General features: G+C 47.8%; 1 protein-coding gene across 2 annotated transcripts; it reads right to left on the bottom strand.

The window, feature by feature from the left end:
- On the bottom strand, positions 1 to 26820 carry Bsdc1 (BSD domain containing 1). 2 transcript variants are annotated; one of them, NM_133889.2, is made up of 11 exons: positions 26794 to 26820; positions 26497 to 26557; positions 23153 to 23269; positions 21509 to 21676; positions 19451 to 19505; positions 16457 to 16572; positions 16007 to 16075; positions 15723 to 15801; positions 14254 to 14724; positions 3359 to 3462; positions 64 to 1458 (listed from the first exon to the last, which is right to left on the bottom strand). In NM_133889.2, the coding sequence occupies exons 1-11, from the start codon at positions 26802 to 26804 to the stop codon at positions 1426 to 1428; spliced, it is 1284 nt and encodes a 427-aa protein (NP_598650.2). In that variant the 5' UTR covers positions 26805 to 26820; the 3' UTR covers positions 64 to 1425. The 2 variants fall into 2 exon arrangements, with proteins under 2 accessions (XP_006502693.1, NP_598650.2); XM_006502630.3 differs by lacking the exons at positions 26497 to 26557; positions 26794 to 26820 and adding an exon at positions 23913 to 23996 and having other exon boundaries at positions 1 to 1458.

The following is a 26820-nucleotide window of genomic DNA, read 5'->3' as shown; positions in this document are numbered from 1 at the left end:
TTCTGTTCAATCACTTTAATGCTGTTATGGCAAATCTGTAAAAGGTTCAGGACAAACTTTTTATTTTTGTTCCTTTTTAATTACAAAACTAACAGCTGTTAGAATTTTTTCTTTACTTTTTTTTTCTTTTCCCAGCTACAAAATACTCTGGGGAGATGCATTATAATTTAAAATATATAATATTGCACAAACAACCAAAAAGTTAATTAAAATAATTACAAAGAGAAAAACCCATCCCATCAAAAAAAAAAATTAGCATTTTGTCCACCCTACCCCCTTCACTGAAGGTTTGCAGTGCCTACAATTCACAGCAACCCTGACCAAGCCCCTTTAAATGAGTCACTGGTGGATGCCCCAGCACACAGCATCACCAGGGCAGCATCCGCGCAGCACCAGATCTTCATGCGGCCCTCATTGTCTCAGGGTAAGAGCCCCAGGCTGACTGTCTTCAGGAAGGAGGGCCTCTGCAGGAGACAGGAGTCTCAGGATGCTTGCCCCAGCACACCCCTTCAAGAACAGAGGGCTGAGGAGAAGCTGGCCTGGTGATGGACTGTGAGTACTCATCTCTGCTCATTACTTCATGTAGCTCAGAGCTGGCTTGTGTCCTAAGCTATGGGAGTCAAGGTAGGTAGCTGCTTGGAGCAGTTATCCTACCAGGCAACACACCGGAGGGCCTGAAAGTGGCTCCCTCCCTTCTCGGGGAGGGAAAGAAATACAAGAGCAGACTCTTGCAGTGGCACAGATGGGCTAAGGACTTGGGTGCATCTGACATAAAAGCCCTGGGAAGGTGTAGGGATATCCCGGCGTGGGTTAGAGGTGAGTCAAGGTGTGGTCTTAAGATTCTGAAGCCCGTAGGACCTTCCCAAGAACAGGAAATGGTTGGGATGGAGATTCCAGAGAGGCACATTTCCCAGAGATGAGTGTCTCTTTCTCATTGGGTCAGAGATGAGTGCCTCTTTCTCATTGGGTCAGGAACGAAAATGCTGTTCACTGTTCCTGTGTAGTCAAGGGCAGGTGGCATGGCCTTTCTTGCTGGCTTACTAGCTTATGGGGTAGTACGTGTCGTCTTCAATGAGACCAGTGCTTCGGCTCTTGTCTCTGCAGGAGACAGCTACCCCTCGAGGTCTCCCAGTAGGAATCCCTACAATAGCAGGGAAATGCAGGCTCTCCGGTGATGGGGTACGGGGTCCTCCCCTTAGGTCATCCTAAGGTTGGCACAAATCAGACTTCTGGATCTGTATTTGAAAAGGCTCTTTCAAGGTGTGAGCAGAGGGCCAGCAGGGAGCCACCAGAATATGTACCAAGTTCTGGATGGCGGAGGCCATTGGGGGGGACATTCTCAGTGTCTTCCAAGTCCGGCCGAGACTAGCGAGCGAGGGAGGTGGGATGTGCCGAGGGTGGGGGAGCTGCTTGCTCTGGCTTCTCTCATTCCCAGTCCTCCCACTCTACATCTTCCAGCTGCAAAGATGAGGAGACTTTGAGAACACAAACACACTCACGCCCAGAGCCCACCGTCCCCACTGAGCTAGGTAACCACTGGACCGGGCCGTCCCCACAACAATCCTTGGCTTTAGGGAATGTAACACAGATGCATGCTGCCTGAGAGAGAGGCTTGCTGCTTTGATGGCTTCAGATCCAAAGGAAATATTTCCACTAACTACACTCAACTCTGCATGGGATGCCTTCGGAGGAGTCAGTCCCTAAAGGAGAGAGATTGTTCCCTGCTGAGCAAAGGCCAAGAACTGTGAGGGGCTCCGGAGCTGCAAGGCTATTGTCTACTTTTGGTTGTTGTCCTACTGGTTTTGTTTGAGACAGGGTTTCTCTGTGTAGCCCTGGCTGTCTTGGAATTTGCTGTATAGATCAGGCTGGTTTTGAACTAACAGAGATCTGCCTCCTCTGCCTCCTGGAGTGGTGGGATTAAAGGGCTATGCCACCACCACCCAGCTAAAACTGTTCCCTCTTTTATTGACTTGAAAGGCCAGGGTGTGTTCTCTCTGCACAGGGCTTCTCTCTCTTTTTTTTGAGACAGGGTTTCTCTAGGGCGTCTTATTCTAACTTCCTTGTCACTGCTGCCCTGTTCTCAGCTGAGTCCTGCTCTAGGGGGGCTGGGGGTGGGAGGGCAGGTGCACTGAGAGTCGGGTTTTGTTGTATGTTTGCATCAAATTCAGGACCTCCTGAATGCTTTGGTGAGTGCTCTACCACAGAACCATATTCCTAGCCAAGCATATTCGGAATTAAAGAGAGCTAAAAGACATAAGCTAGCAAGTCCTTCATAGGACATCACAGAGGCCTCTGCAATAGTGACTGCATTAATGCCCCAGCTTTTCAAAATGAAAAACCAACCAGATCCTTATCATTGAGCCTATTGGTCCATGCCTGCGATCCCAGCACTCAGGAAGCTGGGGCAAGAGGACTGATGCAAACTCATGGCCAACCTGGGCTACACTTAAGTCAGTGATAACCCTTCCCACTCAGGAAAGAAAGAAAAGGAAGAGAGGAGGGGGGGAGAGAGAAAGGAGAGAGGGCCATATATACAGACTGAGGCTCACAGGCAGACCGTCTCTCTAAACTGCCTACTTTTGGTTTTGCTTTGAGACAAATATCTTGTGCAGCCCTAGTTGTCCTAGAATTCACTATGTTGTCCAGGTTGGCTTTGAACCACAACTCAAGAAATCTGTCTGCCCCTGTCTCCTGAGTGGTAGGATTAAAGGTGTGCTATGCCATTTCTGGCAGAAATGGGGAGGTAGTAAAGAATAAAAACAATAAAAAAGCACATTGAAACTTAAACTCCGTCACTAGTGTCTGAGTGACATCAGATGACAGGCACCCCACTTACAGTGGTTATATAGTTTACCTCACTACAGCTTCTAAGACAGCTACTATCAACCTTGTATTTCAGATGAGGAAAGAGATGTTAGACTCCGTGCAAGGCCTTCTGTCTCCAAGGCCAGGACCAGCCAGTGCTCAGCATCCCTGTATCTCTATTTAACCCGTGACCTATGAACTCTGGGTAGTGACCTCCCCTTGCTTCTCCTGAGCACTGGGATCACACTGGCGTGTGTGCTGCCACACTGTGCTCAGCATGGGTGTGTGTTTGCTTTTTCTTATTCCTTGGGTGACTCTGATGGAGTTAAGGTTAAGAATTCATTCATTCACACATCCTAGAATTGGTCAGCAGCAGATCCCCATGGTAACTGCTACCAGCTGGATAGGAAAGCCTTGTTTCCCTTCCTGCAAGCATTAGCTCAGATAGATGTAGGGATCTGCCCTCAAGGGGTTGGGTGGCAAGGTTTGTTGGCAAAGCACCTCTACCCTGCTGCCCATGGACTAGCCTGTCCTGCTAGTTAGACCTACTCACCTCACCAGAGGCATCCACTTTGGAAAGGGCCATCTGCACTTCTTCTTCAGTCATGTCCAAGTCGAAGTCCTTCTCCCAGTCCTCGCTGATGTCCGTGCTTGAGCCTGGAATCACAAGCCACGTGTAATTAGCAGCGTGTGACATGGAGGGAGTGTCTAAAGACTTAGCTAGGCACACACTCGTTTACCTGTTCGTGTTGGGCTCAATGATTTTTTTTTTAAAGATTTATTTATCTTATGTGTAAGCATACTGTTGCTGTCTTCAGACACACCAGAAGAGGGCATCAGATGGTGTGAGCTGCCATGTGGTTGCTGGGAATTGAACTCAGGACTTCTGGAAGAGCAGTCAGTGCCATCTATCTCTCCAGCCCTGGGCTCAATGATCTTAGGAAAAATCCTGGAAGCAGTAGCGTAGCTCAGTAGTAAAACATGTAACACACCCAAGGTCTAGTTAAGATCCCAAACAACATACTCTATACACTCAGGGCTATAGCTCAGTGTTTACCTACATGAACAAAGCCATGGGTTCTGTGCCCAGGACTGCATAAAGCAAGGCGTGGAGGCAGAAGCAGAAGGAGCAGGAGTCCAAGATCAGCCCTGACTAGAGTTTTCTAGGCCAACCTGCCTTTTTTTTTTTTTTTTTTTTTTTTGAGCAGGGTCTCACCATATATATACCTTCAGTTGTCACCAGGCTGTCCTTGACTTAAACAGCTCCACCTGATCCTGCTTCCTGAGTCTAAGGGTGAGACCTCCCCTTCCCCCGCTTTAAAATCAGAGCTGATGAGATGGCTCTAGAGACAGACTATTCTGACCTCATATCCATGCTCTGGCACAAGTGCTCTCTCTCTCTCTGTCCTCTAAGGGTGAAATAAAAGCTGCCCTGCCTCTCCTTGAGAAACTTTAGCCCTGGCTGGCCTGGAACTCCAGGCCTTGAAGCACTACCAAGCTGACAAGCCTATTTTATCCTATGTACAATTCTTTGAGACAGGGTGACAAGTGTCCCTGCTTTACCTCACTATGTGAAGATTCCCATAGGTCTACTTGCTAAGTGATGGGATTCCAATGTGAGATATGTGCTAGGTTTGTACAGTGCTGAGGTTCAAACTGCGAGCTAGGCACACTCTACTACCTTCTTTTAAGTCACAACCTTTCCCTTCGCTCTGCTCTTTTTTCTCCACTGCATTTATTTTGCAACATATAACAGGCTAACTATGCTTACTGTCCAATAGAAGAGGGAGTATAAAGAGCTCCAAGAAGAGAGGAATGTAATTTTTTCTTATATAGTCTCTGGTGCCCAGAACATCAAGTCGAAACCTAGTATTATTAGACCTTTTGTTTAAGTCAGCAGTTGGACAATTATTGTCCATGGATCAAATTCAATCCACTGTTTCTATGGAACACAGGGGCCAGCAGGATGGCTTAGTGGGCAAAGACCCTTGTTGTCAAGTCTTACAACCTGAGTTTGATGCTCTCTCTCTCTCTCTCTTTTTTCTTTTTTTCCAAGACAGGGTTTCTCTGTATAGCCCTGGCTGTCCTGGAACTCACTTTGTAGACCGGGCAGGCCTCGAATTCAGAGATCCGCCTGCCTCTGCCTCCCGAGTGCTGGGATTAAAGGCGTGCGCCACCACGGCCTGGCCCGAGTTTGATTCTCAGAACACATATGATGGAAAGAAAGAACCAACTCACTAGGTGTTTCTACTTGTCCATGCACAGGTACACACACACACACACACACACACACACACACACACACACACACACACACACACACACACAGGAAAGAAGGGAGGGGCAGAGAGAAAGCTCAGTGGTAAAGAATGTATACTGCGCTTGCAGAGAACCTGAGTTCAGTTTCCAGCACTCAAATTAAGCACCTCACAACCACCAGCCACTTCAGCTCCAGGGGACCCAACCTACTTTTCTAGCTAGAAAGGCTGTACTGATGCACCAACCCAACCAACACACACACGCACATACACACACACACAGACACGCACACGCACACGCACGCGCACACAGAGGAGAGATGGCTCAGTGCTTACAAGTACTTGCTATTCTTGACCCTGATCCTAGTCTAAGCAACCACATGGCAGTCAATGTTCCCTAAGTCCAGCTCCAGGGAATCCAGGGCCTCCTCTGACCTCCCAGGACACCAGACATGCAGGTCAGACACTGACATACATGTAGACAAAACACTCATATTTAGGAAATCTTTAAAAAATTAAAAACTACATACGTATAGTGGTACATCCCTTTTCTTGGTGTTTTGAGACAGTGAGACACTGTCTCAAAAATAAGAACTTTAAGGTCATCAGGCAGTGGCGCACACCTCTTTATTCCAGCACTCAGGAGGCAGAGGCAGGCAGATCTCTGAGTTTGAGGCCAGCCTGGTCTACAGACTGAGTTCCAGGACAGCGAAGCCAGGGCTACATAGAGAAACCCTGTCTGGAAAAAACAAAAAATAAAAAATCAAGTCTTTAAAAACATTTTTGATCCCATCTGTGTGTCTGTTTACATGTTGTCTATGATACTTCCATGTGTTCACAGCAGAGCTCAGCCACGGCAGCAGACTCCACAGTCCAAAGAACTTACAGTCTGACCTGGCCCTCCTCATACAAAGCGACTACTTTAAACATACTCAGGCATGGCTTTTTCTAGGCAATATTGAAACCATTCATGTTATAATTATCAGTAAGGCATGAACTGCAAAATGTGCTGTTCTATAGTACATATGACCATTACACCTACTGTGTAGTCCTGGGTAATTACTCTGAACTGCTAATTATTCAAATCCCGCCGAGAGAAAAGCTGGGGACGGGGCTTGGCTGGTGCAGCACTCGGCATGCACAGAGCCCTAAGTCCAATCCCCAGTACTGAAAAATCCAGGCAGTGGCTCACCCTTGTAGCACTTAGGAGTCAGAAGGTCAAGGGGTCACCCTCTACTGTTTAGTGAATTCAAAGCCAGCCGATGAAACATGAGATCCAGTCTCAAATGTAGTTCGGGGTAAACCACTGTCTTTGCAAAGACCCCTGGAGAAGCTTGCTAGGACACAGATTCTTCTCCCCCCTGCACTCACTCAGCAGGCCAGGTGTAGCCCAGGATCCTGTATTAGATTTCCTGGCTAACTCTACAAAGAAATGAGCTGCTGTTTGAGAAGTAAGTGTCACGTGCACTTACATGTTGAAATGCAATGAATGTTTGACAAATGGAGAAGTAGGGCCATATATTTCTTTCAAAAGCCTTGTCTCAGAGGTAAGTAATTTACATGTCCCACTGCAAGTCAGAGCACACCTATAACCAAGACAAGTTCTGATCCTGTATGGAGCCTCCTGGTACTGTGGCTTCAGGACATGCTTATCTGTCAGCGTGGTTGGCTTCCTGTGGGTCAAAAGCCAGGCTCCTGGCTAAGCTAGGCTGTGGCCACGAGAGCCTCCCCTCATCTCTGGACCCTGAAGCTCTCTTCGGGCTTATATGCTAGAGCAGACCCTTCTAGAAGCAGAAACTCATCAACTAGCTCTTGGGAGCATTTCACATCTGCCCTCTGAGCAACAGTCCCAATTTACAATGGACAGAAGGAAGACTCAGTAGCACGGCCATGAGCCACCTGTCCCCTCTGTCACAGAGGGCAAGTTACAAGATTTGTTTAAGAACATTAAGACTTTTGTTTTCTTGGTGATTACTAACCTGGGGGTCTATTGCCCAGTTACCTTTTTGTGTCACTGTTTTTCTACTTCCTCAGATAGAGATTAAAAACAGGTTCCACAGGTAATAGTGAAGTAGGCCTTTAACCCAGAGCCATAGGGCACACACTCATCCCAACTTCCTCCCCTGCTCTGCTGAGGGGCTGAAGAGGCAAACACAATCTGGCACAGTCCTGCTGCACACAGAGCCAGCCTGGCAGCTGAAATGTGGTGTGGGTGTCAGATGGAAAAGGAGTCAGTACCCAAGCTTCCCCCTTTCCCTTCCATTACACACAGCCCCCATAGCCAGGCCTTGAGTTTTGGAGACTTGGGTCCACTATGCAGCATAGTCGGGTATATAATCTTACTTTTTAAGGTTTTCTTCTATCAGGGAGAAAGATGACTAAGAACAAAGTATAGCATGTATATAAGTGGTGACACACACTTGTAATCCCAGCACTTGAGAGGCAGAGGCAGGAGGATCAAGAGTTCAAGCAAGGCTCAGGAAGGAGAGATGGTCCAGCAACTAAGGACTGTACTACTCCTACAGAGGACCTCAGCTCATCTCTCAGCACCCACATCAGGAGGCTCCAGGGTAGCTGACACCTCTTCTGCAGCTCCCTGAACTCATGGGCACATAAAGAGGGGGCTGGAGAGAGAACTCAGGAGTTAGGAGCACGTGCCGCTCTTATTCAGAACTGGGGTTCAGATCCAAGTTGGCACACAGCTGCTCACAGCCATCTTTATAATTCCAGTTCCAGGGGATTCGAAGCACTATTCTGGCCTCTTCAGACACCATGCATGCATGTGGTTCACACACATACATGCAGGCAGACACTGACACACATAAAATATAAATCTAAATAATTAAAAAAAAAAATCTTAAGGCCTGGTAGTGGTGTCACATGTTTTTAATCCCAGCCCCTGGGAGTTAGAAGCAGGTATATCTCTAAGTTTGAGGCCAGTCTGGTCTACAGAGTAAGTTCCAGGACAGTGAAGGTTATACAGAGAAACCCTATCTCAAACCAACAAACAAACAAAAAAGGCCAGCCTAGGCTATTATGATTCTTTTGTTGTTTTGCCTTTTTTTGTTTTTTTGAGACAAGGTTTCTCTGTGTAGCCCTGACTGTCCTGAAACTCATTCTGTAGACCAGGCTGCCCTCAGAACTCAAGAGCTCCGCCTGCCTCTGCTCCCTCCTGAGTGCTGGGATTAAAGGCGTGTGCCACTACCACCTGGCTTGAGATCCTTTCTTAAAACAAAAGAAGTGAGGATATAACTCAGTCAGTTCAATGCTTGCCTTGGTTGGACCCCAGCACCATGTAAACTGGCTCATGATGTCATACAGTTGTAATCCCAACACTTGGGAAACAGGTAGAAAGCAAGAAGGATCAAAAGTTCAAGGTTACCCTTAGCTATTTGCCAAGTCCTGGGTTCAGTTTCTAGTACCACAGAGAGAAACCTCCCGCAACCTGTCCTGTTTCCACTGTTCCTGTCTTGAGTTACACTGGCTTCCCGTCACTTGTTTTGGGGTGTGTCCTACCTCAGGCTGTGTGTGCAAGCTAGCACAGAGGTGCTTAAGAGCACAGTCACAGGCTGGGGAGAGGGCTCAGCGGTTAGGAGCACTGGCTGCTTGCTTTTCCAGAGGTCCTGAGTTCAATTCCCAGCAACCACATGGTGGCTCACAGCCATCTGTAATGGGATCTGATGCCCTCTTTTCTTCTGGTGTGTCTGAAGAGAGCCACAGTGTACTCTTATAAATGAAATAAATCTTTAAAAAAAAAAAAAAAGCCCCAGTCACAGGTCAGTCCTGTCGTTTCCAATCCTTATCTGATCATCTGCTCTCATGTACATGTGTACATATGTGTGTAGACCAGAGGATAACCTTGGGTATCAGAAATCAAAATTTTTCCTATGAAGGCTCTATAGATGCCCCAATGTAGGGGAATTGAGGGTGGGGAGGTGGGAGCGGGTGAGTGGGTGGAGGAACACCCTCATAGAAGCAGGGGGAGGGAGGACGTGATAGGGTGTTTCTGGGAGGGAAAACAGGGAAGGGGATAACGTTTGAAATGTAAATAAAGAAAATATCCAATAAAAAAATCAAAATTTTACTTTTTTAAAGAGTTACTACATTTGTTTGTTTGTTTGTTTGTTTGTAGAAAGGCTTTCACTGTGTAGCTGTCCTGAACCAGGTTGGCTTGGAACTCAGAGAGTCAGTCGCCTCGCCCTCTTAAGTGCTGGCATTAAAGGCTCATGCCAATATGCTTGGCCTTAACTATCTACTGTTAACCGTGTGTACTTGTGTGTGGGTTTGTGCCTGAGTGCAGACAGAGGGGTCAGAGGACATCAGATCCCAGGAGCTGGAGTTACAGGTAGCCTCAATCCTCCTTAGATGTGGGCAATGGGAACTAAGTCCAGGTCCTCTGCAAGAGTAGTATATGCTCTTAACTGCTGAGCCATCTCTTCATCCCTACAAACCAAATTATAGACTTTATGTGTATGAATCCTCTGTGTGTATGTATGTGTACCACATGCATACCTAATGCTCTTAGGGGCCAGGAATCCATCCTATCCCTTATTCCATGCCTTTGATAAGAGCTAACAAACTACTGTTCTGACTGCCTCCACCCCATAGCCCTGACAAGGTCTCCTGTAGCCAAGGATGACAGTGATTACACAGCTGCACCAGCAGGCCCGGCTTCTATTTCTTTCATATCCTTGGATGTTTTTCTTCTTATTTTACCTGGCTAAACTTGAATTATGATTAATCCCAACTTTCAGCTAACCTGTACCTATGATGAAACAAAGAACCATGGCTGGGCAGAAGCACAGGGGTTACCAGGCCCGATGCACATAGCTGCAATCCCATCGCTTAGGAGGCAGAGGCAAGCGGATCAGGTGTTCAAGGCCAAGGCTGGGGATGGGGCTCAGTGGTTGTGAGGGCTTACTGCTCTACAGAAGACAGGAGTTTAGATTCCAGCACCCACATCAGGTGGCTCACAAACATCTCTAACTTGAGCTGCAAGGGATCTGATTCCATCAGGGCTTTCAGGGACACCTGAATATGCACAAGCTTACATACAGAGATATAAAGACTAAAATGAATCTTTAAAAAAAGAGGGAGGATTTGAAGACAGTCTGGGGTACACAGTAAGATCCTAACTCACAAATAGACCACAGTGCAGGGTGGGGTGGTACAACAGAGAAGGTGTAAGTTACCTGAAGTCCATGACCACAACCCCCACCTGGCAGGCCCCCTGAGAACTCCTCTACCTTTCTACAGACTGTGTCACCAGCTTCAGTGTGATCTCCCTCTTCACTCCCCAGGGGGCTGATGGGCTTTTCTTTCCAATCTTATCATCATTTTTATGTCTCTCTATGTGTGTCAGTTCATGTGAGTGCAGCTGACACAAAGCCTAGGGGAGAGAGAGGACCAGGTCCCTTGAAACTGGAGTCACAGTGTCTTTGAGAGGCTGGGTGGTTGCTGGCACCTGAACTCAGGCGCTGTGGGAGAACAAGTGTTCTTAGCCACTGAGGTACCTTTCTACCTTCGTGGGTTCCCCTGCTCACCTCCTCCCCAACAGGGTTTCTCTGTATAACAGAGAACGGCCCTGGCTTTCCTGGGACTCGGGGATCTGCCTGCCTCTGCCTCCCCAGAGCAGGGGTTAAAGGTGTGCACCACCACTACCCACCACTACCCAGCCGCCTCTGTAGTTTTTTACCAGTAGAAAAATAGGGAACTGCACAGATCTTAGAGGGCTTTGTGAATCAATAATGACAGGCATATCCAGTGCTTAACACAGGTCTAGATACAGAAAAGAAAGAGATTGTCATTACCAGTGGTGATTACATTTTGTTTTCTTTGGCCAATTTGATGCAGCTGGGGTCAGGGTCATCTAGAAGAAGGAACCACAGTGAAGACACTGTCCCTCTCTCTCAGCCTGGCCACTCTGTGGGTGTTTTCTTGTTTGGTGCGGGAAGGTCCAGCCCACCGTTAACTAGTGCTACCTCTGAGCAGGTGGTTCTGAGTTACACAAGCAGACTGTGGGGCTGGTGAGATGGCTCAGTGGTTAAGAGCACTGACTGCTGTTCCAGAGGTCATGAGTTCAAATCCCAGAAACCACATGGTGGCTAACAACCATCCACAATGAGAAACAAATAAAAAAAACCTATGGAGCGCAGGGCCAGAAAGTGGGGGGAGTGGCTAGAAGCGATGAGGGGGGGTGCTGGAAGTGAGTGAGGCCATGGTGAGCAGGGCCAGAACAAGAGGGAGAAAGGGAAAGGGGTGGCGGGGAAGTAGATTGTGCCAGCCACGGAAAGCAAGCCAATAAGCGGCACCCTTCCATGGCTTCTCCTGCCCTGAAGTTTGAATCACTTCCCTCAGAGATGGACAGTTACTTGGAAGTGTAAGATAAAACAAAACTCTAGCAGATTGCTTTTGATCATGGTGTTTATCACAGAGAACATTCATTTCCCCAGGGCAGGGCTCTCCCAAAGCTGCTTCCCTGAGTGAGGACTGTCATGAAACAATCTCCATTTGCAGAAGAGAAAGCAGGGGCTTGGAGAGGAGCAGTGACTTTCTTGCAGTCCCACAGCTTTTGAGTGAGCAGAGCCTCTGGGCGCTGCTGCTTTTGGCGCTCAGTCTGAGCCTCCGAGTCCAGCGCATGATGCTCAATTACTATTTAAGAACCCACTCAGGTTGGAGAGATGGCTCAGTGGTTAAGAGCACTGGCTGCTCTTCCAGAGGTCCTGAGTTCAATTCCCAGCAACCACATGGTGGCTCACAACCATCTGTAATGAGATCTGATGCCCTCTTCTGGTGTGTCTGAAGACAGCTACAGTGTACTCATATACATAAATAAATCTTAAAAAAGAAAAACCCAAAAGCAACCCACTCTGGCTAGGTGTACTAATCCTAGCACTTAGGAGGAAGAGACAGATGGAGCTCTGTAAATTCCAGGCCAGCCTGGTTCACACAGCAAGCTGCAGGCCAGTAAGGAGTACACAATGAGATCCAGTCCCAAAAAACAAACAAACAAAAGAGAACCAAATTTCCCACTCTTCTGTGTCTCCTTTACTTGTGAAAGATGGGATGGGAGCTGTAGTCATCACCTCTTAAACACGCCCCTCCAGCTGAACTAAGCCCCCAGCACCCGCGACAACTCTCCACCTGTCTCCTTGGTGAACCACTCTGAATGCCTCCAGTGTCAGACCTGTCCCATGCAGCTCATGTTTCGTCACAAAGCCTGTGCCTGCTGCCCCGCCCCGTCCTATGTCTCATACAGAGCAGGAGCTCAATGGATGACCTCCCTGCACAAAGCAGGACAGAAGCTCTGTCACACAGACTGGAGACTTGCAAGTGTCCGTCAAGGAGCAAGTGCACGAACTGATGCTCCTGACGGGCGGAGGCCGTGGCAAGCCCATTTGCCATTTCCTGCAGCAAACTGTCATCTTGCTGCAGGCAAACTTTATGGCAGCATGTCTGTCAAGGGGTGGCAGTCTACCCTTGCCTTTAATTCTTGGAGTTCACAAGGTTGTTCTTTCAAGTAAACATGGTCTCTAGCCGAAGACTCCATTACTCAGATATAGCTAAAGCCCTGCTGTTGGAATGGGCTCACCGGAGGCCCTCGGGCATCCACTTCACCCCTCAGGCTAGGTCCACGGTGTGTCTCCAAGGTTCACAATAAAAGGCTTAGAGAAGCTGACTTCCCCAGGACTCCACAGGTAGAAGAGCTCTAACATCAACACTACAGGAACCCCCAATAGGGGCAAAGCTGAATTGTTTAAAAGGCTACAATGGGCCAAGTGTAAGGTAAGGTAAGGGCATGATCACAGACTCAAGGCCAACACAGCCTGAGTCTACAGCTAGGCTTCCCACTTCTCAGTCATAGCAACTTTAAACAGTTATCTAACATTTCTAGACATCACTTTTCTCATCTGTAAACCAAGGAGAATATGGACCTGAGGCTTGTGAGTAGGTAAACAAAAACCATGTGACAGGCTGGGCGTGGTGGCGCACACCTTTACGCCTTTGATCCCAGCACTTGGGAGGCAGAGGCAGGCGGATTTCTGAGTTTGAAGCCAGCCTGGTCTACAAAGTGAGTTCTAGGACAGCCAGAGTTACACAGAAAAACCTGGTCTCAAAAAAAAGCAAAACAAACAAAACAAAACAAAAAAACCATGTGACAGCACAGGCCCAGCATAAACTCCATTTTGCTGATTTTAAGAACCCTACTGGGGCTGGTGAGATGGCTCAGTGGGTAAGAGCACCCGACTGTTCTTCCAAAGGTCCGGAGTTCAAATCCCAGCAACCACATGGTGGCTCACAACCATCCGTAACGAGATCTGACTCCCTCTTCTGGAGTGTCTGAAGACAGCTACAGTGTACTTACATATAATAAATAAATAAATCTTTAAAAAAAAAAAAAAAAAAAGAAAGAAATCACTCTGCCTGGTGGGGTGGATAGTTATTTAAAAAAAAAAAAAAAAAGAACCCTACTGGGCTGGGCATGGTGATTCATTCCTGTAGTTCTACCACTTGGCCAAGCCTTTTAACTTAAACTACAGTTTAAGGCCAGCCTGAGGTATATAGTGAGGTGCCGCTGTCTCAAAAAGCCAAAGCCAAGCCAGGCAATGGTGGCGCACGCCTTTAATCCCAGCACTTGGGAGGCAGAGGCTGGCAGATTTCTGAGTTCGAGACCAACCTGGTCTACAGAGTGAGTTCCAGGACATCTAGGACTGCACAGAGAAACCCGGTCTCAAAACAAACAAACAAACAAACAAAAAGCCAAAGCTAGAGGCTAGAGACACGGCTGAGAAGTTAACACTGGCTGCTCTTACAGAGGACCTGGGCTTGAGTCACAGCACCTACACTGACATCTAACGCCATCTCCTGACTCTGTGGGCACTGCATGCACACAGTATACAGAGTAAAAAACAAAACAAAACACCCCCCAAAACACTCCACAACAACAGAGCCAAAACCACAGCAAACAAAAAACCCCAACAATTTCCTAATGCATCATCCTTCATTCACTGACAAGGTAAATGTTAGCTAATAAATATGGTAATATGTTTGTAGCTACCCTCCATGACCACAAATGAAGGTTATCTGCTCCCAGGATCTGCCTAGAAGACACAGATACATCTACACCCATGGTGGCAGCTCTTGCTTGCCCCACTCATCCATCCGTTTGCACTCAGACCTCCAGACCTACCTTTCTTGCCATTGTTGGAGGGTGTAGACTTCCCACTATCTGAGTTCAGCTCGAACACTCTTAAGTCTGTGGGCACCTCCTCTCTCAGGGTCTCTACTCTGGCTGGTGGCCTGGGTTCTGGGCCACTGGCTCGGCCTGCAGGGGTTAGAGGCTTGGAGGGAGGTGGGGGTGGGGGTCCAGTTTCACCCTCATCCTCAGCCAGACTCTGTTCTTCCAACGACGCCTCAAACAGCTTTTGGGACAGGTCTTTAGGTAGCTCTGGCGCCTCCGGTGCAGCTGCAGGGTTGGCAACCTGTGTCACCAGGGAGATGCTCTCACTGCTCTCAGATGGGGTGGCCTCTGCAGGGGGCTCCACTGGAGTCTCCTCACAAGGGCTTTGGGGGGCAGGCTCATCTTCAGGGGATGTAGTAGTTTTGGTCTCTTTTGGAATCTTTGCCTCTTTTGGAGATGGTACAATGCCTTCAAGCTCCTCTGTGGAAAGATAGGTCAGGAAAAGAGGGCGTCTAACTTCAGTCAGCCCCAAGCCAGCCTAGGAACATGTACAACCTGTCATGTTTCCCATGATGAAGGCTCGCCTGTGCCCCGCACGGTGCTCCAGCCCAGAGAGACATCCCTGCTAGTCAGTGGCCAAGCTGGACTGTGACACACAGCCTGAGACAGGCCTGGAAGAGGGTCTGCTCTGGGTTTGGGCCAGACTCATCTCACTCTGTGCAGGTAGCAATTACTCACTCTGCTACTTCAGTGAGAAGGGCAATGGCTTCTGCTAAGGGCTAAGCACACAGGAAGTCTTAATGGAAGCCGGACATACAGTGTAAGTATTTAACACATCCTGAGCCAGTCTTGTCTTCTCTCGTCTTTTTTTTTTTTTAAAGATTTATTTATTATTATATGTAAGTACACTGTAGCTGTCTTCAGACACACCAGAAGAGGGCGTCAGATCTTGTTACGGATGGTTGTGAGTCACCATGTGGTTGCTGGGATTTGAACTCTGGACCTTCAGAAGAGCAGTCGGCACTCTTACCCACTGAGCCATCTCACCAGCCCTTCTCTCGTCTTTTAAATGTTGTTTTGAGATAGTCTCTTTATGTAACCTTGGCTGACCTAGAACTCTACGTAGACTAAGCTGGCCTCCAATTCAGAGAGATCTGCCTCTTGAGTGCCAGGCTGTTGAACTGCAATCCTGCAGACTTATGTAGAAGGGTGTTGGTGGGGAAGGACTCTAAATGTTTAGTAGGCTCCTCAGTAACTATGTAACACAGTAACGCAGCAGGTTCACGTGTGACACGGCAAGCTGTCCCAGCTGGCACATGTGACTTCTGTACCCACTCTGGGTCCCACGAGCCCTGTGTGACATTTCTGACTGTTCGCTCCTACACTGTTTCACGCTGGCTTTCCCCAGGGATGCCATGTCTCTGCAGGCTTAGAGAACCACAGGCACATTTGTCAGCATCTCATTCACTGCCTCTTACCTTCTTCTTCCTCCCAGCCAGGCTCTTCAGAGATACTCTGGTCTGCCCGCTGCTTCAGGGCATCCCTCCGGGCCTGCTCCTGAGGGTGGGAGAGTAATGACCAGGAGGTTAGGGTACCCTCCTCTCAGGTCTGATCCTAGAACCCTTGGCAACTCCAGAAAGGACTATAGTCTTCAACTCTTTCTTGTCTTGACAAAAATCCAGCCTGCTTCCCCCAGGGCTGGGGGTGGGGATGGGGGTGGGGGCGTTGGGTAGGGTGGTCTTCCTGGGTTAGCCCAGCATACCTGTTCAAGCTGGTGGACTTTATAGAAATACCGATGCCAGAATTCCGAATGGGAAACAGCTGCTGGAACCTGGAGGGAGAGAAAAATAGAGGTGAAAATTTGGGCATGATGTATGGAGTCGTTACTAGTCTGCTCTCAGCCATTCTTGCAGTCTAGACACAGGATGTGGCTTACAGTAATTGTCAGAGCACTTCCACTCCACTTTAATTCCAACCAGACTCATCTTCTGGGCCAAACTTCGGCCAAGGAAGGAGAAGAGTACCCCCATACCAGCTTGCTGGTCTTTCTCTCACCATTCTCTGTCTGCCAGAAGCTGGTAAACCAGTCTCTCCCTGGCCGTTCTTGGCTCAGCACAGGCCCATGGGGCTGTACAGGGTCTCCCATTACATGTCCTTCCCACTTCCCCACACCTCAGGCTCAGAGCGGAGCTTCTGCCGGCGGGATCCTCACCATCTTGGTGTAGAGGGCTCGGATGGAGGGGCTGCCTACAAGGAGCTCTGAGATCTCCCCTTTCTTCTCCTCCAAGCAGAACTCGGAAAGCCAGGCATCAAACAATTCCGGGGGCCCTGCAGAGGGACAGACACTAACAGTCAGTTCCCTATGTCTGGGGAAAGAACACCTGAACTAGAGAGAACACTGAGCCTGTACCTGAACAGTAAAGAAAGCACAAGGGATCTTTCCAAAGCCATTTGGTCCAAGGGGGAAAATGTGAGGCAAGGTGAAGGGGTGGGTGGGCTCTTCCAAGATCAGAATCTCTAGAAAGGGCTCCAGTCTCCAGTATCACCTATGTCAGCTGCCACTTCAGTCCTCTGCATGCTGTCAGTCATGGCCATGTCTGTCTGTCCTCCCTTAGGTAATGTGACCAGGAGCCTCTGCCCTCCCCTCTGAACATTCGTCTTGCCTAGGCTCCTCCTTTTTCTTTCCTTTGTTTTTGCTCATGAGTCTCTCCTAAATAATTTCTTCTATCTATCTATCTATCTATCTATCTATCTATCTATCTATCTATCTATCTATCTATTTATCTATCTATCTATCTATTTATTTATTTATAAGTACACTGTAGCTGACTTCAGACTTCCAGAAAAGGGCGTCAGATCTCGTTACAGATGGTTGTAAGCCACCATGTGGTTGCTGGGATTTGAACTCATGACCTTTGGAAGAGCAGTCAGTGCTCTTACCTGCTGAGCCATCTCTCCAGCCCTCCCCTAAATCATTTCAGCCTCCTCTTATGACAATATCTATTCCTCTGCTACCCAGAATCTACCCTGGGCTCCCCATCCAGCTGCTGTCATAACACAAACTCATTCATGTTCCCACTTAGTTATTGCTGGAACCCCTGAAGACATCCCAGCTCCTTCCTTACCTCCCGACCCTGATTCTACTTCTCAGCTCCCCTGCTGCACTGTCCTCTTCATCCAGGCTCTGGCCTTACCACTGACATGGGATCTCTAGACACTCCTACCTTACCTTCTGCCGTTAGTCTCATCCTTTACAACACGGCTTCAAACTCTTCAATAGTTCTCTACAATTCTACAATGTGGGCTTTTAAAGCTAGGGTCCACTGGGGGGGAAATGTGTGTCTGTGTATTTTAGCCAGTGTCTTGCTATATAGCCCTAGCTGGCCAGGAATTTGCTATGTAGACCATGCTAGCCTCAAACTCACAGAAATCTGTTTGCCTCTGTTACCCAAGTCATGGGATTATTAATAAAGGCATACATTAACACACCTGGCCTTGTAACATAAAATTTTAATATTTATTTATTTAATGTATGTGAGTACACTGTCACTGTCTTCATGCACACAAGAAGGGGGCATCAAACCCCATTACAGATGGTTGTGAGCCATCACGTGGTTGCTGGGAATTGAACTCAGGACCTCTGGGAGAGCAGTCTTAAGCGCTGAGCCATCTCTCCAGCCCATAAAATTTTATAGAAAGGGCTCATCACTGTTTGTTTGTTGGTTTTGGGTTTTTTGGTTTTTTTTTTTGTTTTTTGTTTTTTTTGTCTTTTGTTTTTTTCAAGGCAGGGTTTCTCTATGTAACCCTGGCTGTCCTGGAACTCATGCTGTAGACCAGGTGGGCCTCAAACTCAGATATTCGCCTGCCTCTGCCTCCCAAGTGTTGGGATTAAAGGCGTGCGCCACCACTGCCCAGCATTTGTTGTTTTTTGATTTGAGGCAAGGTTTCTCTCTGCAGCATTGGCTATCCTGGAACCTACTGTGTGCATCAGGCTGGCCTCAGACTCAGAGCTGTGCTGGCTTCTGTGCCATCACTGGGCTCATCATTTTGGTCAGGTTTTTTTCTCTTCCTTTTCTTTTTCCTGGTAGTAGAGATTAAACCTATGGCCTTGTATATGCTAGGCAAATATATCCCAAGTCCTTTTCATTTTTACTTCAGTAAAGATTTTGCTAAATTGCCCCAAGTTAGCTCTGAACTTATTATATAGCTCAGCCTAGTCCCAACCTTTCAATTCTCCTGCCTCATCCTCCAAGTAGCTGGTATTATAGGATTCCACTATTGTACCTGCCTGCTGACAGATTTTTAAAGGCCTCTATGACTAAAGAAAAGTCTAGAAGCATCACCGTGAGTCTTTCATGACCAAGCACAAGCTACTCACTCTGACACACAAAGCCCCCCAGCCGCTCCCTGGCTGCCCTCACATCTGCATCAACTCTGGTTTAGTGTCCCCAAACAAGGGCTCTCTGTTTTTTCTAAATTTTCAAACATATTTTTAAAAATTACTTATTATATGTAAGTACACTGTAGCTGTCTTCAGACACACCAGATCTCATTACGGATGGTTGTGAGGCACCACGTGGTTGCTAGGATTTGAACTCAGGACCTCCAGAAGAGCAGTTGGCGCTCTTAACCAATGAACCATCTCTCCAGCCCTCAAACATATTCTTACCCTTGCCTGACTAGCCTTCCACTCCTAAATATTATTTCTAGGCTCCACAGGCTAGGTTAGGAGCATTCCGCTGGATGCCCACTACCCATCATTCTGTAGGAGTCAAATGCACTCTTTACTAACTCTGCTCGCTTCCTTGTCTTTTATTTCTCTCTCTTTGCAGCCTGGTTCTGAAGGAATGGACAGTCTGAAGGCTTACTCCTTTCTGGTTTCTAGTTTCCAGAATGGGGCATAGTGGACAGGAACGTGGTGGTGGTGGGGTTGGAGGAGCAGTAAGGATGGCAGACAAGCTGAACAGAGAAGATGAGAGGCCCTGAGAGCAAAGCCTCTTCAAGAAACAGAGTTAGGGTGACGATACTTGAGATTCAGGGAGGAAAAGGGACGAAGCCTAACCTACAGAGTATAAGATACATACAGGTCCTACTCTGTTCCCAGTATTAGGGGCTACTTGGTCCATGACACCTAAAATAGGAACCTATGATCTATATCCCCCCATGTGTGTGCCACAGAAGTTCACACCCACTGCTACCCCCTCACCATCAGGTTCGTTGCAGTACGTGGCCGGGTCTGACTGCAGACTGTAGAGGCGAGCCTGTAAGCAGAAGACAAGAGTGAACAGAAATTCTGGGGAGGTGGGTGCATGAAATCAGCTACAAGTCAGCTCCTCCTTGTTTGATCAGAGATCACAGAGGCTAACCCCTCAGGAAGGCCTCAGAAAAACAGTCTCTTACTCAATATTCTAATCCTGAGAACCAAGAAAATATAGTAAGCAGGTTATAAAACCATATGTACAACTCCTTCTGAAATATGTGAAATTAAAAAAAAAGTCAAATGCAATTATGTTAATAAAGTCCAAACTTAAGGGCAAATTGTGAGATAATGTAATTGTCCCCAAATTAAAATGCAACAAGGCCAAGTGGTGGCACTTTACTAACCTAGCACTTGAGAAGCAGAGGCAGGCGGATCTCTGTAAGTGTAAGGCCAGCCTGATCTACATACTGAGTCCCAGGCCAACCAACACTATACAGTGATAGTATATATCAGAATAAAATTAAAATTTAAAAGCCCGTCAGCAAAGCTGGGCAGGGGCAGCACAGGCTTTTAATCCCAGTACTGGGGAAGCAGAGGCAGGCAGATCTGAGTTCGAGGCCAGCCTGGTCTAGAAAACAAGTTCCAGGACAGCAAGGGCTACTACACAGAGAAACCCTGTCTTGAAAAATCCAAACCAAACCAAACCAACAAACAAACAAAGAAAGGAAGAAAAAGAGAGAAAAGAAAACCTATCAACAGTAGCCAAGCATGGTGGTACATGCTTTTAATCCCAGCAAAGGCAGAGATTGATAGATTTCTTGAGTTTGAGGCCAGCCAGGTCAACAGACTGAGTTCAGGACACTCAAAGGTACACAGAGAACCCTTGTCTGAATAAACCTAGTTATTACCATTATTACTATTAGTGCTTCATCAACAGCTATCTTGGGCTGGGATATAATTCAGTTGTAGGACACTTGCTTAGCATGTATAAGACCAACATAGCAGGGAACAAGGTTAGGCCCAGGAAAAAAGAAAAAAACAACACATTTTAGAGCCATTCTACCAAGTGCCCTATAAAGTTATGCTCCACTAGGGCCACAGGAAGCCTGACTTCAGATGACAAAAGAAAGGCCCCTTCTTCCTCCCAGGCACAGAGCATGGACTGTCTGCACGGGAACATTAGAAAGTGAGTGCTGGTGATGAGTCACTGATAACTTAAGACTCTTATCATAAACAGTGCCAGTAATGCTAGTGTGGAATGGGAATTCAATGTGGTAAGGCGCAACAAGGCCTGACCGCCATGGCACCACTCTGTGAACTCAAGAAAAACTGACCATGCAACAGGAGGCAGACATACAAACATACTGCTCTAGCTGCTGCTCATGGATCCTAACTGCTACACTTATTTCTAGCAGAAATTAGTCTTAAAGAACCCGAATGTGAAGCAAATTATGGCCCAAAGATGTTCTCAGCGCCCTTACTATGGTCGAAGCTGAAAGGGATGCAAATGTGTAACACCAGAGTGAACCAGTCCTCACCTGCAGCCGTGTAAAGGTACTCAGAAGGGGCTAGGAAAGATGCTAACACCTTGTTATATAGCTCTTTAAAATAATATATTTGGAATGTCTTTTTTAAAAGGAAAATCCTCAAACTACCTTTATTCATGTTTGTAAAGAACAACAGCAGCAGCAATCTGGAAGGTTAGGAGCCAGGGAGGAAGCAGAGGCCTCTCTGGGTAATAAGGTCATGGGACCAGAAATACAGCTCCTTGGATCCCAGTACTCGGAGGGCAGGGGCAGGGGCAGAGGCAGAGAGGCAGAGAGGCAGAGGCCAGCATGGTTTACAGAGCAACACAGACAGGGTTGTTACACAGAGAAACACTTACTCAAAAAAACCCAAACAAACAAATGAACAAAAAAAGAAAGACAGCAATTACCTACTTTGTTATTCATGTTCCCCAATTATACAAATCTATGTCTATTTCTAGCCTGAACACATGATTGCTTGTATGATCAGAGGTCGGTAAGTGAAGTTTTCAATCTCCAGCAAAGGCTCAGTGAATACCTTGGTGCCGTCATATGGCTCAGCTGTGCCAGAGGGTGTACCCATCAGGGTGATGACATCACAGTCGATGGTTTTGTCTGGAGAGGGGGCAAAGGTATCTGAGATCACCCCTAAGAAGTCGGATAACCCCTTCTTCACTTTTTCTGTTGCTCCTGAGGAGCCTTCAGTCTGCAGAGAAAACCAAAGAAAGGAAGACAGTATACTAGGGGCAGGATGCAACCTGGGGTCTAGTACCATGGGAGGAGGACATGAGCAGAGACATGAAAAACCCTTCTCCCATCTCAGACTGGAGGAGGTAACTAGAGCCCTCCAGTCCCAGCTGGGATGTAGAACGTGGCCAAGGTAGGCATGAAGAGAGCTTCAATTTGTTGGTTATTACAACAAAATATCAGGCAAGGTTGATCAAAAAGTGTCAGGAGGGTTAGGGAGACGACCCAGGTAAAAGTGCTCACTATACAGGCCTAAGGGCCTGGGTTCAGTCCTATAGAGCCGTATAAAGCGCTAGGTTTGATGACAGAGACAGGGAGGCAAAGACAGGCAGATCCCTGGTGCTCACTGGGCAGAGGGCAGAGAAGAGTCTGACAAGTTTCAGGACCAGTGAGAGACACTGTCTCAAGAAACATGGTGGACAGCCACAGAATGTCGAAGGTCGTCCTTGCTTCTAGAGGCATCTGCACACAAACACGTGAACCCACATGAACATGTGTGCGTGTGCACATGCACATTTACACACACACACACACACACACCCTGAAAGAAGATCCATGTCACTCTAGCAGGAGAGAAGGCTGAGATGGGTGGCAGTGTTGAATCCCAGGTCTAACACTGGTGGCTATGAGACTGGAATCCTCTCTGAGTCTGTCTTTTGTGGATAAATAAGTCAAGGATGTTACCTGACAGACGTTTTTATTATTGCTAAGGAAGTAAAATATCCTGCAGATGTTGGGCAGACATATGGACAGCCAGCCTTGTTTGACAGGGGGACAGTTGAAAGCAAATGACTCCTCTGGAGGTGCAAGCAACCGTCCATCTTGGGTCAGCATGCCATCTGTTTGCAGGGATAATGAACTGAAAGGCAGACCAGACTGCAACATCTTATGCAAAACTATAATATTAATTTTGCTTTGCTAAGACAAGATTCTGCTATATAGTTCAGGCTCCACCTCCCAAGTGTTAGTACATATCGACATTATCTCTTCTTTTTTAAAAAGTTTGTGTGTGTGTGTGTGTATTCATGCATGGATTTGCAGGTGCCCTCCACAGAGGCCAGAAGAGGGCACTGAAGCCCCTGGAATTAGAGTGGTTGTGAGTTGTGAGCTGCCTGACATGGGTGCTGGGGACTGAATTTAAGTTCTCTGAAGGAGGCGTCTCTCCAGCCTCTAGCAGGATTTATTCTTGATTGAGCTGCCTACGCATCTGCAACCCAGGACCTACAGTAGCATCTGGCACACACGCTGCTACAAGTACACAGTCATGAAGATAAACCAATGAAGGAAGGGGTGCTTGTTACGGGTTAGACTCACAGCAGTTTACCAATTGCCATTCATACATTTGGGCTGGACTTTCACACAGGGCCTTGCCCACCCAGTTCCCAGGGCAGAGCACTCAGTGAGGGGCGGTCACTCGAGGCGTGGCAGTACTCACGGCCAGCTTCTCCTTGACCACACTGGCTGTGGCTGCTATGGTGCAGGCCGTGTCATGCTGAACCACCTGGGTAAATTCTGTCAGGTCCCGCTTCATGAACTCCAAAGCTTCCGTGGACTATGGAAGACAGAGAAGGAGGACAAAGCTGGCAGACTCCATCATCCCACGTATGTATGTGGAAACATGAGTGGCTTAAGAGCCCTAAGAGTGACATTGGGAATAATGCTGACTTGTCGCGATTCTATGCCCTGGGATCCCCTAGACTAAGGACTGAGTCTCATAACTATGTGCCCACAAGTGAGTCCGCTCAGTCATCCATTGTTTTTCTCCTAACAAATAATCTCAAAGCCAGAACAGCGTTAAAACATATACATATTTTCCAAACAAGCTTTTAAAACTTGGTATGGGTGTTTTGTTTTGTTTAATTTTTCGAGACAGGGTTTCTCTGTGTATCCCTCACTGTCCTGGATCTCACTCTCTCAAACTCCAAGATTCGCCTGCCTCTGCTTCCCAAGTGCTGGGATTAAAAGACCCTCCCCCCCCCCCCAATCCAGAAGAATGGCTTCTCTCTCAGGTCTTGGTTCCACTCTTCCGGGTTTTGATTCTCCATTAAGTTTCTTTGGAATGAGTGATGTTTGCCTGTCTGGCTGACCTACTTCAGAGCTAGTTTGAGCCAGCTGGTCCTCTGCTGCCTGCTGTGTGACTTCCTCATCTTGTGCTCGAAAACTGCAACACGACTTCCTGGAGCACCTGTACTCACCCCATCTTGCATGTCCTCTCACTTCCCAGGGATCAATCCCCTGAATGTTTTCTTTTGAGGAGGTTTACTATGCAGTCTGATCCTTCAGCCCCGCCTCCCTCCCAAGTGCTGAGATTACAGATGTGCACTGTCATGCCCAGCCAAAGCATGTTTTTGAGTATTCAGGTTTTTCATTTTGTTTTTCCTGGATGGGCCTGCCTACTTCTGACCTGGCATGACACAGTGGGACAATAAGGAACCACTAAGAGGGTGAAGCATGTAGGACACAATGAGATTTTCATTTTTAATATGTCCCTCTAGTGACTGGCACATTTTTAGCCACTCAGAGTCCGGTAAGAGTAGTTGTCCAGTAAGAGCATAGCATCAAAGAGTCTAGGGAAAGAAGCAGGCGTCACCTGCAAGGAGAAGTGCGCAACAGACCATGCAGAGCACACACAGTTGTGAGCTGAGGACAAAGATCTTCAGAGGCCCATCTTTAAGGGCAGGTAGAGGAACATGAGTTCAACAGTCAGGAAAGAAAAACCTGCACAGTGCACAAGGGTGTGGAGAACTGGGAGAGAGTTACATCACAAAAGTCGGAAGAGTGACAGTTCAAAAAAAGGTGGGGTAGGGTGGGGTGGGGAGCATGGTAGTGCCAACTGCTGCAGAAAGTTCCAGAAAGATAAGGGCTAAAAAGTACCCAGTGGAGCTGGCAAGTGTGAAATGACTGTCATTACAGATAAGTGTCCAGGTGGTGGCTTCAGGGGTGGGGAGGGAGTAACCCGAAATCAAGCTTATTGACGTCGTATTTTTAAAGTATGCCAGGCTGCTGAACACAGACTTGAGGGAAGAGTTTCCGACGTCAAGGGGAAGAGTAAAATAAGAGGGAGAAAAGGTCTGTTGGGGGCGTGCCTAGACGAAGTGAGACCAGGGCACGTGTCGGGGGAGCACACAATGCAGCAGAGCTTTCTCTAGTGCTGTGTCTGTCTGTACATGAACTTGGACGCGTTGGATCTGTACATGAACTTGGATGCACTGGATGGGGACTCAGTAGACTCAAGGCAGGAGTGGGAAGGAAGCAAGCAGAGGAAGTCAGGTTACACGCCCCTCTCAAAATGAGAGGACGTTTGCTAAGAGAGCAGGAAGACACCGACCCAAAGGGAGCGGAGATGGCCAGCAGCAAAGACGGCAGCAGAGGAGCAAGGGAAAAGTCGAAAAACGGTGACTGAGTTTTACTGAGTCACTTAATAAAGAGCGAATGCCTATGTAGCACCCAGAGAGACCACATATTGTCTGAGTGTTCTGCATATTATCATGTGATCCTCGTGACATCGCATTAGAGAGGTACTGCCATTTCACAGTGAGGAAGGTAAGAAGAAGAAGAAGAAGAAGAAGAAGAAGAAACCAGATAAACAAACTTGCCCAAGTCATAAGCTACACGCCTTTAATCTCAACACTCAGGAAGCAGAAGGAGGCGGATCTCTGTGAGGCTGAGGCCAGCCTGGTCTACATAATGGTCCCAGGGCAGCCAAGGGCGACATACACCATGAGACCCTGTCTCAAAATAAAACAAACCACGACCACCACCAATAACAACAAAATAACTTGTCCAAGTTCCCAGAAATGTAAGGAACTAAAGGGAGAGATTAAGTCTCTTCCTGAAAGCCTCGAAACACACGGGGAGTCCTCACAGGACAGGACACCTGCCGGATAGCACACTTTCTTTGCATGCTTGAGGTCTCATATTAATCCTTAGCGTAAAGTCCTGCCTCTCCATCATCAATAAAACTTCCAGCACAGGGAATTCTCAGATGTGCTGAGCTGTAGCTTGAGCGGAGGCTTCCCAGGAGAACCCGGAGCAAGGAGAAAATAAAAACAAAAACCAAAAAACCAAAAACCAAACAAACAAAAACCGTTCCTAAAGTACTGGGCTGACTTGAGATCAGAAGCCTCTCGGAGTCTGCCCTGAAGCACGACTCCCTTCACTTGCTTGAGGTAAACAGTAATTAGTTACCCCACGACTTAGTTGGGCTGCCTGTAAATAAAGGAATGTGGGATAAAACAGGAACACCAACTGGCATTGCCTAGGACAAGGACAAGCATTAGTCACAATCACAGCCACTTCCCCAGGTCTCCACTCTCTGGCCCCCCCTCATCCCTTTGTAAACCAGTCACATAGGCACCATCAGGTACCAGCGCATATGGCAATCCTCATCTCTACCCGGATTCTTGGCTACACCTTCCTTGGCATGCTCATGACTCCCTAGTCTGGACAATTAGGGACTGCCCTTTCCCGGTATTCACAACAGTAACTAAGCAACTATTTTGCTTGACTGCCTCCACACCAGACTGAGCTTTGTGAGGCCCAAGACTATCTGTCTGGCTAAGGTCTATATCCTCCCAACCTGTCTGTGAGTAGTGACTGTCACATATTCTAATAAATATTGCTGTTTAAGAGTAAGATGTTGTTAGTGGTGGTGTTCTACCCTTTTCTCGTAAATGGCCTCACAGAAGCTCAAAAAAACCCAAGCAGGGGCTAGCTGGGGTTGGTTGCAAGGAGACGGCCGCGGTGCCCTGCCGAGGGAAGGGTGCTGGCCCGGCTTACCTTCTCTTTGACTGCCTGGTAGCTCTGCTGCAGCCAGCTCCGCCACCACCCCACGTCCTCCCTGTGGAAGACAGACACATCTGACGGCCCTGCCGGGCGACTCCAGCCCAGCCTCCGGCCGGAGATGAGGCTTTTCCGGCCGCTTCCCCATGCCCTCGCACCACGCCTCCGCTCTGCCCTTCCAGCTCAGTCCGCACCCGCACCGGCAGCCTGTCCCCAACAGGGACCCCTGGCCCAGTACCCCATCCCTCGAAAAGCCCAAGCCCCCAACGCCAGAAAGCGGAACGCCAAGCTCACCCTTCCGCCATCTTGCCAGCATGACAT

Source organism: Mus musculus, chromosome 4 (assembly GCF_000001635.26).
Source record: "Mus musculus strain C57BL/6J chromosome 4, GRCm38.p6 C57BL/6J".
Lineage (NCBI taxonomy): Eukaryota > Metazoa > Chordata > Mammalia > Rodentia > Muridae > Mus > Mus musculus.
The sequence above is the reverse complement of the archived record's forward strand: the minus strand, read 5'-3'. Positions and strand labels throughout refer to the sequence as shown.